The sequence below is a fragment of the Pocillopora damicornis genome, chromosome 1 (assembly GCF_964200805.1).
Source record: "Pocillopora damicornis chromosome 1, jaPocDami1.2, whole genome shotgun sequence".
Classification (NCBI taxonomy): Eukaryota; Metazoa; Cnidaria; class Anthozoa; order Scleractinia; family Pocilloporidae; genus Pocillopora; species Pocillopora damicornis.
In genome coordinates this window covers 8,709,084-8,723,866 of record NC_142670.1, presented here as the reverse complement: position 1 = coordinate 8,723,866, position 14,783 = coordinate 8,709,084, and the positions used below count along the sequence as shown (strand labels likewise).

At 37.3% G+C, this 14,783-nt stretch overlaps 2 protein-coding genes across 2 annotated transcripts; one reads left to right on the top strand and one right to left on the bottom strand.

The window, feature by feature from the left end:
* The first annotated feature begins 2,425 nt into the window (after positions 1–2,425).
* LOC149051812 (uracil nucleotide/cysteinyl leukotriene receptor-like) lies at positions 2,426–4,163 on the top strand. The gene has a single exon (XM_089206182.1). The coding sequence runs from the start codon at positions 2,426–2,428 to the stop codon at positions 3,398–3,400; it is 975 nt and encodes a 324-aa protein (XP_089062308.1). The 3' UTR covers positions 3,401–4,163.
* Positions 4,164–7,019: 2,856 nt separating this feature from the next.
* LOC149051811 (adhesion G protein-coupled receptor D1-like) lies at positions 7,020–13,263 on the bottom strand. The gene is made up of 17 exons (XM_089187453.1): positions 13,143–13,263; positions 12,985–13,044; positions 12,255–12,462; positions 11,870–11,977; positions 11,571–11,661; positions 11,406–11,496; positions 11,278–11,327; positions 10,453–10,579; positions 10,255–10,358; positions 9,941–10,043; positions 9,667–9,817; positions 9,503–9,584; positions 9,149–9,215; positions 8,819–8,907; positions 8,459–8,579; positions 8,048–8,089; positions 7,020–7,937 (listed from the first exon to the last, which is right to left on the bottom strand). The coding sequence occupies exons 1-17, from the start codon at positions 13,191–13,193 to the stop codon at positions 7,797–7,799; spliced, it is 1,686 nt and encodes a 561-aa protein (XP_089043579.1). The 5' UTR covers positions 13,194–13,263; the 3' UTR covers positions 7,020–7,796.
* Positions 13,264–14,783: the final 1,520 nt, after the last annotated feature.

Genomic DNA, 14,783 nt, shown 5'->3' with positions numbered 1-14,783 from the left:
GCCTTAGGCTCTATCAGTCTAGCCTCCTCTTTTTCTCCGCGTGCTATTAGGAGGACCATAGGTTCCAGTCATGTCTCGAGATATTCTCGTGGTAATTATACTTACTGTGCAGAAAGTCACGTTTTTAAAGGAGCATTGGTACTCACTCAGGAGAGTTAATAATAGTTGTGTGGTTGCCCATATTTGACAAGTTTTGGTCTTTATACTTCTTTGAGAGTTACGTGTGTGTTACTAACGTGTTCGAAAAAAGGACTATTTTCTCCAATTTGTATATCCTGCAGATCTGAGCAAAGTTCCATTCTCAGAAATATTTCAGAGAACACTATTTTGTAAAAACGATGGACCTTGCGTTGTTTTGTGCCAGAGCAAACCGTAAATGGAAAGTATACAATGCGGGAAATTGACTGTTATGCTAATTAAAAAACTGGCGCAGAACAGTACAGTATATCACACCTGTCTTTGCCATGCACCACAAAGTGTGATTGATAATATCAAAACCTTCTTTCATGCGATAATAGGCATGATAGCATAGTTTTATTATATGATTTGTGTTTTGCTTTACTAGATACGAATTTCGTATACGAAACTAGATACGAAATTACGTTTTATCGTTTAATTAACGATGATGAATCCTTAATTTTAGACTACGAGGATCAGAGCACGAGTCATACAGAATACGGCAAACGGTATTGATTTGTTTATTAGGTATAATTGTTTGTCTGACAAGGTGATCACTTTTGATGTCGATCGCGACGTTTCGACAACATATTGACTGCATGTTTTCGACGATCAAAAAACTATTTAAGCAATACTCTGTCGACCTTATCGCCTGAAGAAGAGTCGCAGTACACAGTCGAAATGTCGTTTTTTACATCGAAAGTGACTACGCCATGGAAAAAAAAAATCTTTTTCTCTATGTGCAAGTGTATTCATCACGATTATTAGCTGCAACCTTATCATAATAATAATAATTTTATGCTTAAACATGCAAAGGTAGAGAAAAAATACAAATTTTTTCGTCTTTTCACGAGCGTGGGACAAATAAAAAATTCTGAGTCCCCTTCGGACTCCTCGTCACTGAGCCACACAGACTTCACAGTGAGCGAGGTCTATTACGAAATTGATATGACACGCGTCCTGCATACAGCTAGGATCAACAAGATAATAAGAGAGATGGCAAGTTCTGAGCTCGGTAAAGGTTTGATCCTTCATGGGGACTCACAATTTTTTTCTTTGTCCCAGGCTCGTGACAGGACAAAAAAATCTTTCTTTCTTTCTTTACCGAGCTCAAAGTTTACCATCCCTCCTAATCTATTAACAAACATGCGCATACTAGTTAACAATAGTTTTTCGATTGACTGTTTCCTCCAAAATTTCCCACGAGTCAATAACTACCTGTTTGAGTATACCCTCAGGGTCTCCAAATATTATGGGGAAAATATTCTAGAAAGAAGAATCGCAAATTAATGGCAAAAAAATACTGGCATAGTTTCCAATGTTTTTGCTTAAAGATTAGTTCACAACATGAAATAAAATGTTTCATTGGTGTTTCTGCTTGTTGTTTTATTGGTGTCAAGATATTTTCTCGCTGATGTAGCGCAATTTTTCTTAAAAATTGCACGTTTGACATCGAAACTGATATCACTGAGCAGCAGATTTCTTTTTCCATGTTGAGTTATATTTATCTGAGTCTGAGATAGCTAGCAACTTATGAAGCAATTAGCATGAAATTCGAGAAGTCTTCTACTTCCACCCTTACCACACGCTTGAGATTTTCTTGGAGATGCAAGCGAATCTTAAACGTTTCGTCTCTCTTGGCGTGATTTAAAAAAAAATAAACTCTAGAAGCTAACGTTGAATGAGAGGTCCAGTATGTCTTCTTAACTTTATCTGAGCGTAATAATTTTTTAAATCTGCATTTAATTCACTGAAAGACTATTTTTGTTTTTCTCCATGTCATAATATTGAAGAAAAAAGCAAATGAACCGACGATTGCTATTGAACGTATGTAAATTGAAAAGGGAAAACACGTTTCGTATTACTTGTTTTATTTAATATCTTATTATCATTACCACTCTCATTCATGGCCATTTTTAATCATTTTTTAACTCATTAATGTTTGGTTTGCTTAAAATCTCCTCTCTGGAGCTACTTAAGCCAACCTTTTCCATTACATAATATAGCAATATCGCACTCCATGCTCTAGAGGGCATTAGTTTCAAAAGCAATTGGCTTCTGTTGATTACGAAGAATGTTATTCAAATTCAGGCAGTGCATTAGTGGCGTATATAAGGTAATTGTTTTGCACAAACCATTGAAAAGTTCTAATTAACATTTTTAAGGGTAATTTACCTCCCTGAAGACTTCTTACATTGAAGAGACAATATTCTGCCCTTTGTCACAGAACTGTTATACGCTTATCGTCATGGAGCGAGATTTTGAGAAGTCTATTTGTCTCGGGAGTGGAATATCTTTTTCCCTACTTTCATTTCTTATATCAGTTCTTAATGGTGTGACTTTGGTGGCATTATACAGAGACCCCCTTCGTCGCTTTAGAAAAACATTTTCCGTGTTTTTGATATTTATTGCTGCGATGGATCTGTTCGTTGGCATTGCTGTTTGCCCAGCAGAGGCTGTTATGAGGCTTAGGTGTGCATTTGGAGAAAATTTTTCTCCTACGGAGGGAGATTTCCCCAGAATAATGGGATACATTGGAGTTAACAGCTCAATTTTGCTCGTTACAGCTATGTCGGTCGATCGTTTCGTTTCTGTTGTGTGTCCTTATTTCTATCTTCGTAAAGTCAGACCAAAACACCTCGTCTTTTGTACAGTGATCATGGTTGTTTTCTCTACCATCTTCGCCTCTCTTCAGCTCGTTGATTTGTCTCGGGATGTTTACGTTTTAGTCGATATTCACTTACACACGACGTTTCCTCTTGTCGTAACTACAATGGCCTATACCGGGATTTTCATAACTTTGCGAAAGAGCCGCTCTCGCGTTGATTTGCAAAGACAGTCATCTATCTCTGAAAACCCAGTACTTAGCGACATACGCAGACTAAAAAACACCCAAAAACAGCATCGATGTGCCACAACTTCGTTTTTAATCTTAATTTGTCTGATTACTTGTCTGGTTCCCTATTTCGTCGTTGTTCTTATTGAAGCAAACTGCGACAGCTGCCACGATCAGAAATGGCTGTTGATTTTAAGAGTAACTTCCGAGATATTTCTGAACGTCAATTCTGCAGTAAATCCTATTTTGACTACATTTAGACTTAAAGAACTAAAGCAATCAATTGAAGTAGTATTATGTGGAAGAGAGAACGTCAGTAATGTGGCAGATCTGGAAGATCAACATCTTCAAACTTCAAGAGCGCATTTATCCAATTGTCCACGTTAATCAGAGATGGAGGAATCATAGGCACGGGAAAACCTAACTCCGATCATTTTTATCAATGTAGAAACAAAATATTTCAATACACGACTGTATTGAATTGATGACTTCTACTAAAAATTTAAAAACAGCCTCACCAAGGATACAAGGCCACAACCATAATATAAATCATTTGTCGAACAATGAAGCCTTACGTTAATTTAGTTGTTTTTTTTGGTTTTTTTTTTGGCCTTATCGCTCCACGCAAGTGTTTTAAAACCCTACGGCTTGCAGTTGAATAGACTCATTAGAGCAGGTGTGCATTGCCTAAAACGCCACTTCTTTGAGGCTAATCATCATGCATTAAAAGGAATCTTATTAACATTAACTCAGTCCACGTAGTAAATTCTGACGAACAAAAACAAATCCAACAAGCTGTACTTTCAAAACTAGCCTTTTGAAATAGAGTGATCAATACCTAATATACTCTCACGTGTTTCAATGCATGGTAAAAAAAATTACTGCTTTCAGTCATATTTTAGGCCTTACCAGCGGCCTAAAACGTCAAATAATTGTAAATCGTTTCTGCGTGGTGCATTTATCAATTAAAGTGGACCCTGTTTATACTGCCAAAGACCCCACATATCTTAAATGAGCTATATTCATTTTTTTCTTGGTCTGGAATCTTAAATCCTCGAATCTGATATTCCATTCCCCTTGGATGACTGTTTAAAACAGGTTTGACTGAAAGAGCACTTTACTGCTTCTGAATTGCATAGTAAATTTTTTTTTAATCTATTTGCCACTTCGCCAGAGGGAGAGATTTACAAAAACCGGTACGATTTTTTAAAATTTTTTTAAAATTTTTTTCTTTTTTTATCAGAACAGTCATAACGTTTATCAATTTGCAATTTGGGTGTTCATTCATTTTAGGAGGACATTGAAATAAACGAACGTACTCCAAACAAACAGTGAATTTAAACTTTTTCTTGTTTTTTTTTCCTTTTGGGATCCGACACTAGAACTGAATCAGAAGTTAGAAGTTCATCAAGCCTTTCTCGAGATAAACTATCGTAGGGAGATACGACGACTTACTGTAGCAAGAATAAATGAACATAAATAAAGTTGATACTCACCCATAAATCTTATCAACAATGCGTTCGTAGTCGATGATTGAAGAATGTTCATTTCTTCGAGAAATAATTTCCCCGCGGCTAAAAAAGCCAACTTAAGCCGGATGATGCACTCGCTATATGATAGAGTGTACTATATTACAGTCGGTATAATGGTTTGTCCATTATCTTCTATATCGTTGTGTAAAATTATTGCTCGTGAGTGCTTGATAGACCGGTATCCAGTAAATGGATGATTTCAGCTTGTATTTTGTTAATTTTTAGCGACAGTCAAGCTTTTAAAATGCAACATATTTTTCTCGATTTAGAACTGGCTGACATGTACAGTGTGAACGTCCGGTATTTCATTTCGCAGTTACACCACAATGACATCTGAAGTCAGAACAAACGTTTTCTGTTTGTTCTTGAATAGAAGGAAATGACTAATTTCAGACATTTCTTAAGAACTACCATTTTAGGCGTCGGGGTTACTTTTTAAAATCTATCGCAGTTTTGCCGTAAACTCTTTAATCTCTCTTCTAACGGCTGTCTTATTTACATGTCATTCCTATTTTACTAACCTTTTTTTGTCTAAAGCAAATTTAAAATGGGCATAAGTTTTTTTCTGCCATTAGAAACCTGCCCCTGACAGCCCATTTAAGTTCAAACTTAAAAAGTTAGAAAAACCAATACAAACGAATAATTTAAAACAAGACCAAAATTTTGTAAATTAATAATGATGCACTGAGAAAGTCACAGTGGGTACTACAATTTATATTGAAAGTAGAAATCAAATAGCAGCGCGCTTATAAGGATCCTTAAATGTTTTCCTTGTTTTCTACATTTGTAAACCAAAAAGAATTAATAGTCATGAAATTGGAGAACTACTACGTTTGTTTCTTTATATACACGAGTGTTTTTTGACAAACTTCTTCAGTGCAGTGCTTTTCTCGCGCCGATAAACCTTTACTCGCCAGTAGCATTACGCTTGAAATACCCTTATCATGATATCAAACCCTGAAAAATTATTTCCGCCCAATACGGAATTTTTTTTTCGGAAAATATTCGAACCTACAGGAAAGGATACGTATAACAGGAGTACATGATCCTATATGAATTGTATGTCCTCCCCCCTCCCCCCCCCCCCCCGTTGGGGAAAAAATTAAACAAAATAGACGTGACTTCATTTGTATATTCCTGATAGTTTATATTTCCTCAAAGGTGTTTCGGTGATAAACAAGAAGTAGCAAATGCGAAAAATCGTTGTAAGAGTTGCTACTTGTGTATATGCATTCATGTTGTATCTATCGATGCCGACTTTTTCTCCAACTAGTTTTCATTCCAACATTTCAAGCAATACACTTGATCAAACATTTCGACGCTGAGAAATTTGAGAACATTCGTCATTTTCCTGACATGGATACAAAAAAAAAAAAAAAAAAAGGAAAAGAAAAAAATGTGTCTTTGAAAAATAATAATGATGACTAGATAGGTGAATATGTATTTATTATACATTTGTTTATTTATCCATTATTACTGTAGGAGCAACTATTTTGTGTCACATTCAATTTGATTACATATCTGACTTACTATATGGAACACGAAAACAGATTAAAGAAAAGACGTTAAAATCGTTGATTTGTATGTTTAACACAATTTATAGGCAATCAAGCTTTTACACAGTTTTCTTCTTTTAATTTTAGGGCGAACCTTAAACTTAACAATAAAAGTACAAACATTGCAGTTGACTAACTTCAACGGCTTGGAATGTAAAGCTCTTCTACAAGTATTGACATTAAGCAGAAATATCTTAAGAAGGGCGACAAACCGAGTGAGATTTATATCATTGTATCCGTTCCATTAAAACGAGGGTCCAAGCATGTACTATTGTTGTTGGCAGTACTGTCTCCAATTTATCCAAGCTACCTTTACAAAGAGCCTACTTCCTATAGAAACAGATAGACCCATGATTTACCAGGATGCCGAATGCGGCCCTTCGTAATGTTATGGAGAGCGCCCATGTTTTTTAGAGTGCGTTGCGTTACATAATTATTAAAAATAGAACGAAGAAGTTTCTAGAACATTTAGTCATGATGACTAAGCGAGAACTTTAAGGAGAACCTTCTAGAACCGTGACTCAGCATATTTTTGTTATGATGTAATCATAGTGTAATGTTTCTAAAAATAACAATATTACAGAACATTCTAGAACTTTTCCGAAAGATATATAAGGAGTCACGCTAGCTTAAAGAAATAGGCCTTTTAGTGAGCTATAACTGCTGTTGCGAAGAGCCCAGAGGAGCGAGAGCCGGACAGAGTTGTTTACTGGAATTGAAAGCCGTGTGGAAGGCTACGTGAGAGAAAGAATTACGGACGTCGACAGTTTGTTAAAGATTTTCAAGAGAACTGTGAGTTGTGCGGTAGTGCACTGAGATTTAAGTAATATTATTTGTAAAGGGCTCTAAGTTATAGGGATACTGATTGTATTAGCGTTTATATCGCTCCGTAGATAAGTGAAAAAGATAGTTATTGTATTGGTTGTCGATATCGCTTCGTAGTTATTACGTTGGTCAATAAAGTAGTTGAGTTGTACGAGTTGTATCTTTCTGGCGGTTTGGAAAATACCGTAACAGTAATAACAATTAAAGTCAACAGCTAATAGCACTATATAAGCGGTTCATTTATGTATTTACGTCATTACGATAATGACCAGAATGGCCCTACCTTTAGTAAAGGGGGGGGGGGGGAGGGGGGGCATTGGGGTCTACGAAACCGCAGAACTGAAAAAAAATACATTTAAAACCGCAACAAAAATTTTCTTAAAGCCGAAAATCGCATCCAAAACCGTCTAAACCGATTTTTCACATCCTAGTTGTCAAAACCCTAATCGATCCAATACAGATGACAGATGGAGCACAAAGAGGTCTCACAGCTATGGAGGCAAAAAGATTGCCGCTCAGATCAACGAGGAATTGGAACCCGAATAGGAAAAGCCAAAACTACTTCGGACTCCAAATCTGAAAACCCATTAGTATTTTTGACGAAAACCGAAAACCAAGTGCCAAAACTCGGAAATCTGCGAACCACAATAAACACCAAAACTGTAAAACCGAAGTTTGTTTGGCAGAAAACCGAAACACTGATCTAAAAAAATGACGAACACCGCAAAACCAAAAATCCTAATCCCCCCTTCCTTACTGATACTACGATACTAACCAGGCTCTATTGAGGAATTACTGAGGGAAGGTCATGCTAAGTGATTGCAAATCGCTAAAAGATGATTGACTAGCTTCACCGAGGCGCAGTGCTATTTATGCATCGAAAGACTGCATTTCGACTGCCCTTATTTTCCCAGCATCACTTGCGTTAACTCGTGAGCTCTTCCTTGCAGAGTTTCCAACTTCGTAAGATGGAAAAATTGCGTTCATCCTCCTTTTCAATCGCTCTTTAATCTGTAGATGAACAATTGGCCAAATATCAGTTCTTAACCATCCAAAGCTCAGTGATTCTAAAGTCTTCACAATTCACTTGATCTACCTCCCCTGTTTGATATCATTCTTACCTGGCTGTTTCGCACACAATGGAAGAAAAAAATCAGGAATCCCTAAGACAGAAAATTATTTCAAGATCAGCCTTTTTTAGAGATGGCAGAGCGTCGTTTAAAAAGTTTGATGTAGTGCAAACATCTTGTAATCTCTATCTTGAAATCGTCTTTAAAAAATGGATAAAACAGTAAATTAAGGGAAGTTGCAGATCTCAAAAACCAAGAAGTAAATCCCCTCTTGTCGACTAGGTTACCTGTGAACGGGAAATATCATCAGACTAATGTAAGAATGTAGTTTGGACATTCAAGTTTGCAAACAGATGATTAGATTTCCGACATTCTCATTTACATCTCACCTGAATCGAATTGACGACGGTGAAAATGTAGGCGAAAGCTTTTTGTGATGACGACAAAAGACCGAATACTCACCTGAGTTGAGTTAAAGATGGTAAAAATGTAGGCGAAAGCTTTGTGCAATGGCGACAAAAGACCAAATAGCCACGTTATACCCATCAGTGGAATCATCACCGCGCATGTTTTAAAGCCAAGTCTGCCGGAATAACGACAACATTTAAAAAAAGTTTGAATTATTTGATTGTTTCCTGTACATGATCATGAATTAACCTCTTCAATGAATAAGTAATTAATTTCTCACTGTTTATTGCTAACTAGGGTGGAATTGAGGCAGATACCTCACAACTAGATGTTACAGCAATTGGTTCACGTTTATTTAACTTTTTTCCCTCCACTGATTAAAATATTTCGGTAACTACAAATTTTAAATCTCACCGTATCTGCTTGATATGAATGTCTTCCCCCATAGGCTGCACTAGCGTGGTCATCTCTTTTATGACTCGGACGAGAATCAAAATGTTGAGCTGAAACAAACAAGGAATGTCAAATATCGGCAGAGTGGTTGTTGCTAAGACGAGTAACGCTGAATACATTGTGGGCCTTAATTGAAGTTGAAAATATTGTGAGCTTTGAGCCTGGTGGTCGAAAACAGAAATGTGCTTTTCGTTTTGTAATAAGCATGGGAACAAGAGAGACGATCTCCACCGGTGGTCAGTTTTGGCATTAAAAAGGAAAGTGCGAGGGACTGACTAATTTTAGACTCACCACTTCAACGAAAGCCATAAATGCGGCGAATATCCAGATGAGGTTGTTTGTGTAGGACAGCCAGCAACTTGAAACGAGAAACGGAGGGAAAAATATAAACATATTTTTGCTGCAAATAATCCTCTAACCCAGTAAGCCAGAGAAATAGAAGACAGGGAAGGAGATAGAAAGAGAGACAGAGACAGAGACACAAAACCTGGATAAAAACACAGGGACACAAAAATCTACGAAATGAAACCGAACTAAAAACACAAGATTGCGGAAAAAGAGTTGTACTCAAAAGAATACACTTTTGTAGGAGACAGGAAATGTGGATAAGGAGAAAAAAGAACTGATGTCGAAGGTTTCTCTTACTATTTAGCACTAGTAAAGCTCTCTATTCCATCTTTTCCAGCAGCGATGCGTAATGAAATACCGACCGTGACGATGGGTAAACCTAAACATAAGTAGAATGTCAATGCAAGTCGATTCAGGTTATCATGAAGTAAAGCAATTCAAAACAAGTAAAATGAAAATACCCCATGACATGACGTGATACATGTGCATCTTTTCGGTTATGTTGTAAACTTTCACCACAAAGAGGTAGAGGTAAAATCCCTCCACCAGCATCCAACAGAACGAAGCCATCAGGAAATATTGCATGAAGGCTGCTGCTGTAATACAAGAAGCCTGGGAGAGAGAAAAAAATTGTCTACTTTTCATGCATCTTTTTAAAGAGATCTGGTGTACTTCTTCGTGCTCGTCATAAGCTTATCAAGCAAATATTCATAAATGGATGAAGAAGTCGCTTACTTTGTTTTCTGTGGCGTTTATCCCGACGAGAAAAATAAATTGTCCAGCTCTGAGGGCAACAGAAAGACTCAATCGTATTTGTGACAGAGGCTGGTGAACATCTCTAGAGAAACAATAAACAAATAAGAACAAACAGACCAAAACAAAAACAAAAATTAAACCGAACAAAACAAAGGCAAGGAAGTTTATGTTGCAACAGGCAATTGTTTCATTATGCATTGACTGAGTGTCTATCTTTTCGCGAAGAGGTCTTACTTACGTCTGACATTTTTATAGTAATGCAAAGTTATAAAATTTCTGGCTGTAGCACTTACGTAAGGAAGGAATATAGAATAACTGTCAAAATTATTCCTATGATTGACAGGCTTAATCCCACGTAGGTGATAATCTCCAGAATAGTTTCGTCTTCCTCAGTGAGCTGCTTCATAAATGGCATGAAAATAATTAGAAATGTGTCAATCACCTCAAAGGAATTGCCACTAGTGAAGGTAAGGTAAACATTAGTCCATTACCCCTGAGCTGCCGTTGTAGTGAAGTAAGACAGCAAAATGAGTAAAATGATTGCAGCTGCACACTGTTTCTTCTGAGTTGCTTTGTGATGCAACCACATAGCATCCTCTCCCTGAAAATCCTTCTGTGCTGGAAAAATAACGACAACGTTAAAAGAAAAAACACAAAAAAATAAAACAATAACAGCAATATTATAAAAAAAAAAATAGTGAAGAAGACCTTTGGTTACCAAAAGGTCAACTTGCTATCTTCCTCATAATCGTAGCCTCGAGACTTTCTTGACTACTTTCCATTTTATTCAGTAACTGATATGTGCCACTCATAGAGTCGGCTTTGATATTCTAGCCAGTACGATGTAATGAAAAGGTATATTGACCATCTAGGCTAGTAAAACACAGCTGTATCTTACCTTATGTGGAGAAAATCGAAAAAACGGAAAAATAGAAAAAATCAAAGGTAAATTCTTAATTTTGCGGTAAAAAAAACGATTCTGTCAGCAACAATATGTACGACGATGGCAGAAGCGAAAAATGGCGACAACCTTAAGTGAAAAGGAATAAAATGCATAAAACAAATGGCTTCAAAACAGGAAGTAACAGATTGACAGTGACGGATGTTCGATAACTTTAAGGAAGTCACATTGGCATCATAGTCAAGTGGGGACCTTTTCCATTGGAATGTTATTGATTTTTTTGGTTTTCCTGCTGCAAGAGCTGATTGGTGTTTCCTTCACAAACAAAAAAACTTCATTGTGATTAACAAAGATTACGTAAGCCTGACTTGCATAACTTTTAGAACAAGGTACTTAATATATTTTAGTTTCTTACCTTTTGTTAAAGCCCCTCCAAAACACACATGTCTTTTTTCTTTCATCAACCTGAAAATGTGTATTATCTCCTTGGAATAAATAAACACAGTGTAGAGCAATTGATACCAATTTTGATCGTGTTCTTACCTTCAGGTTTCTGAACTTTAATATGATATTCGCTTCCAGTTTTTCTGGTTTTGGATCCATAGCCACGGCCATTATCCTAGAGTTCAAATACCTAACAAAAAAGGAAAGGAAAATTATAATTTTGTTTATTTTGAATCATATAATTTTAGAGAAGTTGAACTGCACCTCGTGGCTTTGCCTGCTTCATTCCTGACAAGTTGACCTGTGTCTAGTAGTTCGTGGAGATCCTTATACACAATCCCAACAACCAATGAAACTAAAAAAAAATCGAAAAATTAAAAAGGCTGAAGCACAGTCTTTTAAGAAACTTCAGATAACTCAATCAAATAGACTGTGTAAAGAAACAAACAAACTCGGGACTCTGTTTATGTGCAGATGTATTTCAATACCGCGTAAATTTGTAAGGGAAACAACGGGAATTGTTCTTATACCATTTAGGAGTAAACACTGCAGTAGATACTAACCGGATTTCGGAAAGTTTGCAGATAAAACATTTATGCTTGCTTGCAATTCTTGATCCTCAAGGTAGAAGTCACTTGCATTTTGATGGTAGGCTTTATGAATACCTAGCACTAACGAGCAAAACAGCAGGCGATGGTTTCAATAATTTCACGACTCTTGCTAAACTGAAAATGCAGTCTGTAAACCATGGTTGTATCAACGCTTTTATTTAGTTTACCTCTTAACGAGTGCAATCCTTAAAATATTGTAAAACCATCCATAATAAGGGGTATTCAATGGACGGACCAGATGGATCGATTTGATCCAGCAATAGCGCTTCTCATTCAGTAATCTGTACAAATTTATTACATCATCAAGGCCTATAGACCATATTGTGTTCAGACTCACCCATTTTGTGACTGTCGATCACTTGTGGGAACCTCGTTCCAATCAGGTGGAGCTTGCTGTAGTTAAGAGCAAATTCCTCAAAGGCAACTGCCACCTTAAAAGTGGATTCTCTTCTTGTCTCAATCTCTTCTGTTACAGAGGCGTGTTCACGAGCTTTTGTGATGCTTTTAATACTGGTGATGAAGACTTCTAAAACCACTATGGCTTCCTGTAATGAAATGTACTATTTTGCTCAGGTAAGGTACCAAGAATTTGTGGATAGAAAACAAAAGAAGAATAAATAAATGAGAAAAAGTATTCCAGCGAGAGAGCCAACCAATGTCGGGTACAGATGTATGTATGCAGGCTAAATATCGACCCGTCCAGGAGGATCAATTATTCAGTTATTGTCCTATCATTTAAAAACAAATAACAATTATACTGATAATTATGATAATAATAATACTAATAACGATAATTTTTATTTATCCATAAAAATTCAAATAAGATATTTCTTACAGGCATGAAAAACTATGTAGCTCAACGTCGTAATCAAATTAAAAATTATGAGCCATTAATATTTTACTTTTACGAGCAATATGAGACGAAAGCAGAAAAACTAACATACCGACAAAACATGATTTATACGCTTTATGATAATTCATATTTGCGGATTCTGTTTGAACATTAAAAACAGACCGATGGAGCATTAGTTGCATAACTGTGGAAAGAAATTAGTAGAATAAAATACCTGCAAGGAACTGACATTGGTAATATCCATTCTGCCAAGTTTAGAGACATGTTCAGCCGCCTGAGGTAAGGAAAATAATAGTTGAATTGTAGAGTATGCGAATCCTAAAAGGGAAAAACAAAAACATACAAGCAAAACAAAACAAAAAAATTACACACCAGCTTCTGAATCATTTGTGACTGCAATGGCGATGATGATGTCGATGGCATCAATGACTTTGATGGCAAGGGCGCGGATGAAAGCAAATAAAAAGGTAACTGAAACGACGGCAACTGAGACTGAGACTGAGACTGAGACTTAGATGGTGACGGGGAAAGCGGTGGCCAAAGCGATGGCGACGGCAACCAAGACTGCAACTGAGACAATAACTGCGAAGGTGACTGGAAAGATGACTGTGATGTCAACTGAAAAGTCAAGTGCGATGGTGAAAGTGATGGCAAATGAGAGGCCATCTGCAATGGCAACTGGGATAACGGTGACTGCGAATGTGGTGTTGAATGTAAATCCCAGTGCAACTGAGACGGCGAATGCGACAGCAACTGAGAAGGCAACAGTGACAATGAATAAGAAGGCGATTCTGACGACGACTGAGGGAGTGGCTGGGAAGGCGATTGGGAAGGGAAATGCAACAATGACGGGAACTGCGACTGAGATGGCAAATGAGACGGTGTATGAGAAAGTGACTGAGACATCCACTGCATCACCGACTGCAAGGGTGACTGAGACATTGAAAGGGATGGTGATTGTGACAGTGAAAGCAATGTCAAGGATGATGACCACAGCGGCGGCGATGGAGTAGGACGTAACTTTCTGGATTCGGATGATGAAGATGCGTCTGCAGTTGACTGAAACGTCGAGTGAAATGCCAACTGTAACAGTGACTGAGAAGGTGTCTGGGAAGTCGATTGGCAAAGAGATGGCAACTGAGAAGTCGAATGCAATGGTAACTGAGAAGGCAACTGTGACGACGACTGTGAAGGAAACTTGGAAAGCACTTGGGAAGGTGACTGCGACAACGACGATGAATGAGACAGTGGATGAGATAGTGACGGCGACAATGATAACCATAATGGCGGCGATGGAGCGGGTTGTGGCCTTATAGATTCGGATGGTAAAGATGTTTCTGCAGTTAAAGTTGAGGATAGTAATGAGGCAGCTGACATCAAATTACAAATTAGCCCCCCCCCCTTAAAAAATAAAGAAAACAAACAAGTAAACAAACATTACTAAAGAACAGGAACAACCTGAGACGTGATGATCTAGAAATATTTGCCCAAGTGAAAATTTTATCCTGATTGTCAGAAGGTCCATGAGTTCCGCTTGCTATGATTGCAGTGGTAAGTGTACCAAACGTGAACTCATAGGTAACATTCGCATTACGGTCAATGAGCCTTTTATTTGATTCTATATTAAAAATAAATGGCTAATTTCTCTTACCTTTGGGAATTTCACAAATATAAGCCATATTCTTACAGTCATGGACATCACATATGAACTGTCTGCCATTAATATAGCGCTTGGATATGTAAGCTACAACTCTGCTTAATTTTGGCTTTCTTGCCAATTTAGACATGTTCAGCAGTTTTCCATTCACCCAAGTCCAATTCTCACCGTTTTTTTAAGCCAATGTACCACGCATCACAATGGTGATAAGTACTATTATGAAGAGTACAGTTGGACATTGTGCTGCGATTTTGAATCTCGTTATTGATGAAGTTCCATTCTTCTTCGGTCTCAATGGAAACTAGGTCTCCTCCTTGACATTGGCAGATTTCTCTGCTCTTGTTCCATTTTCCTCC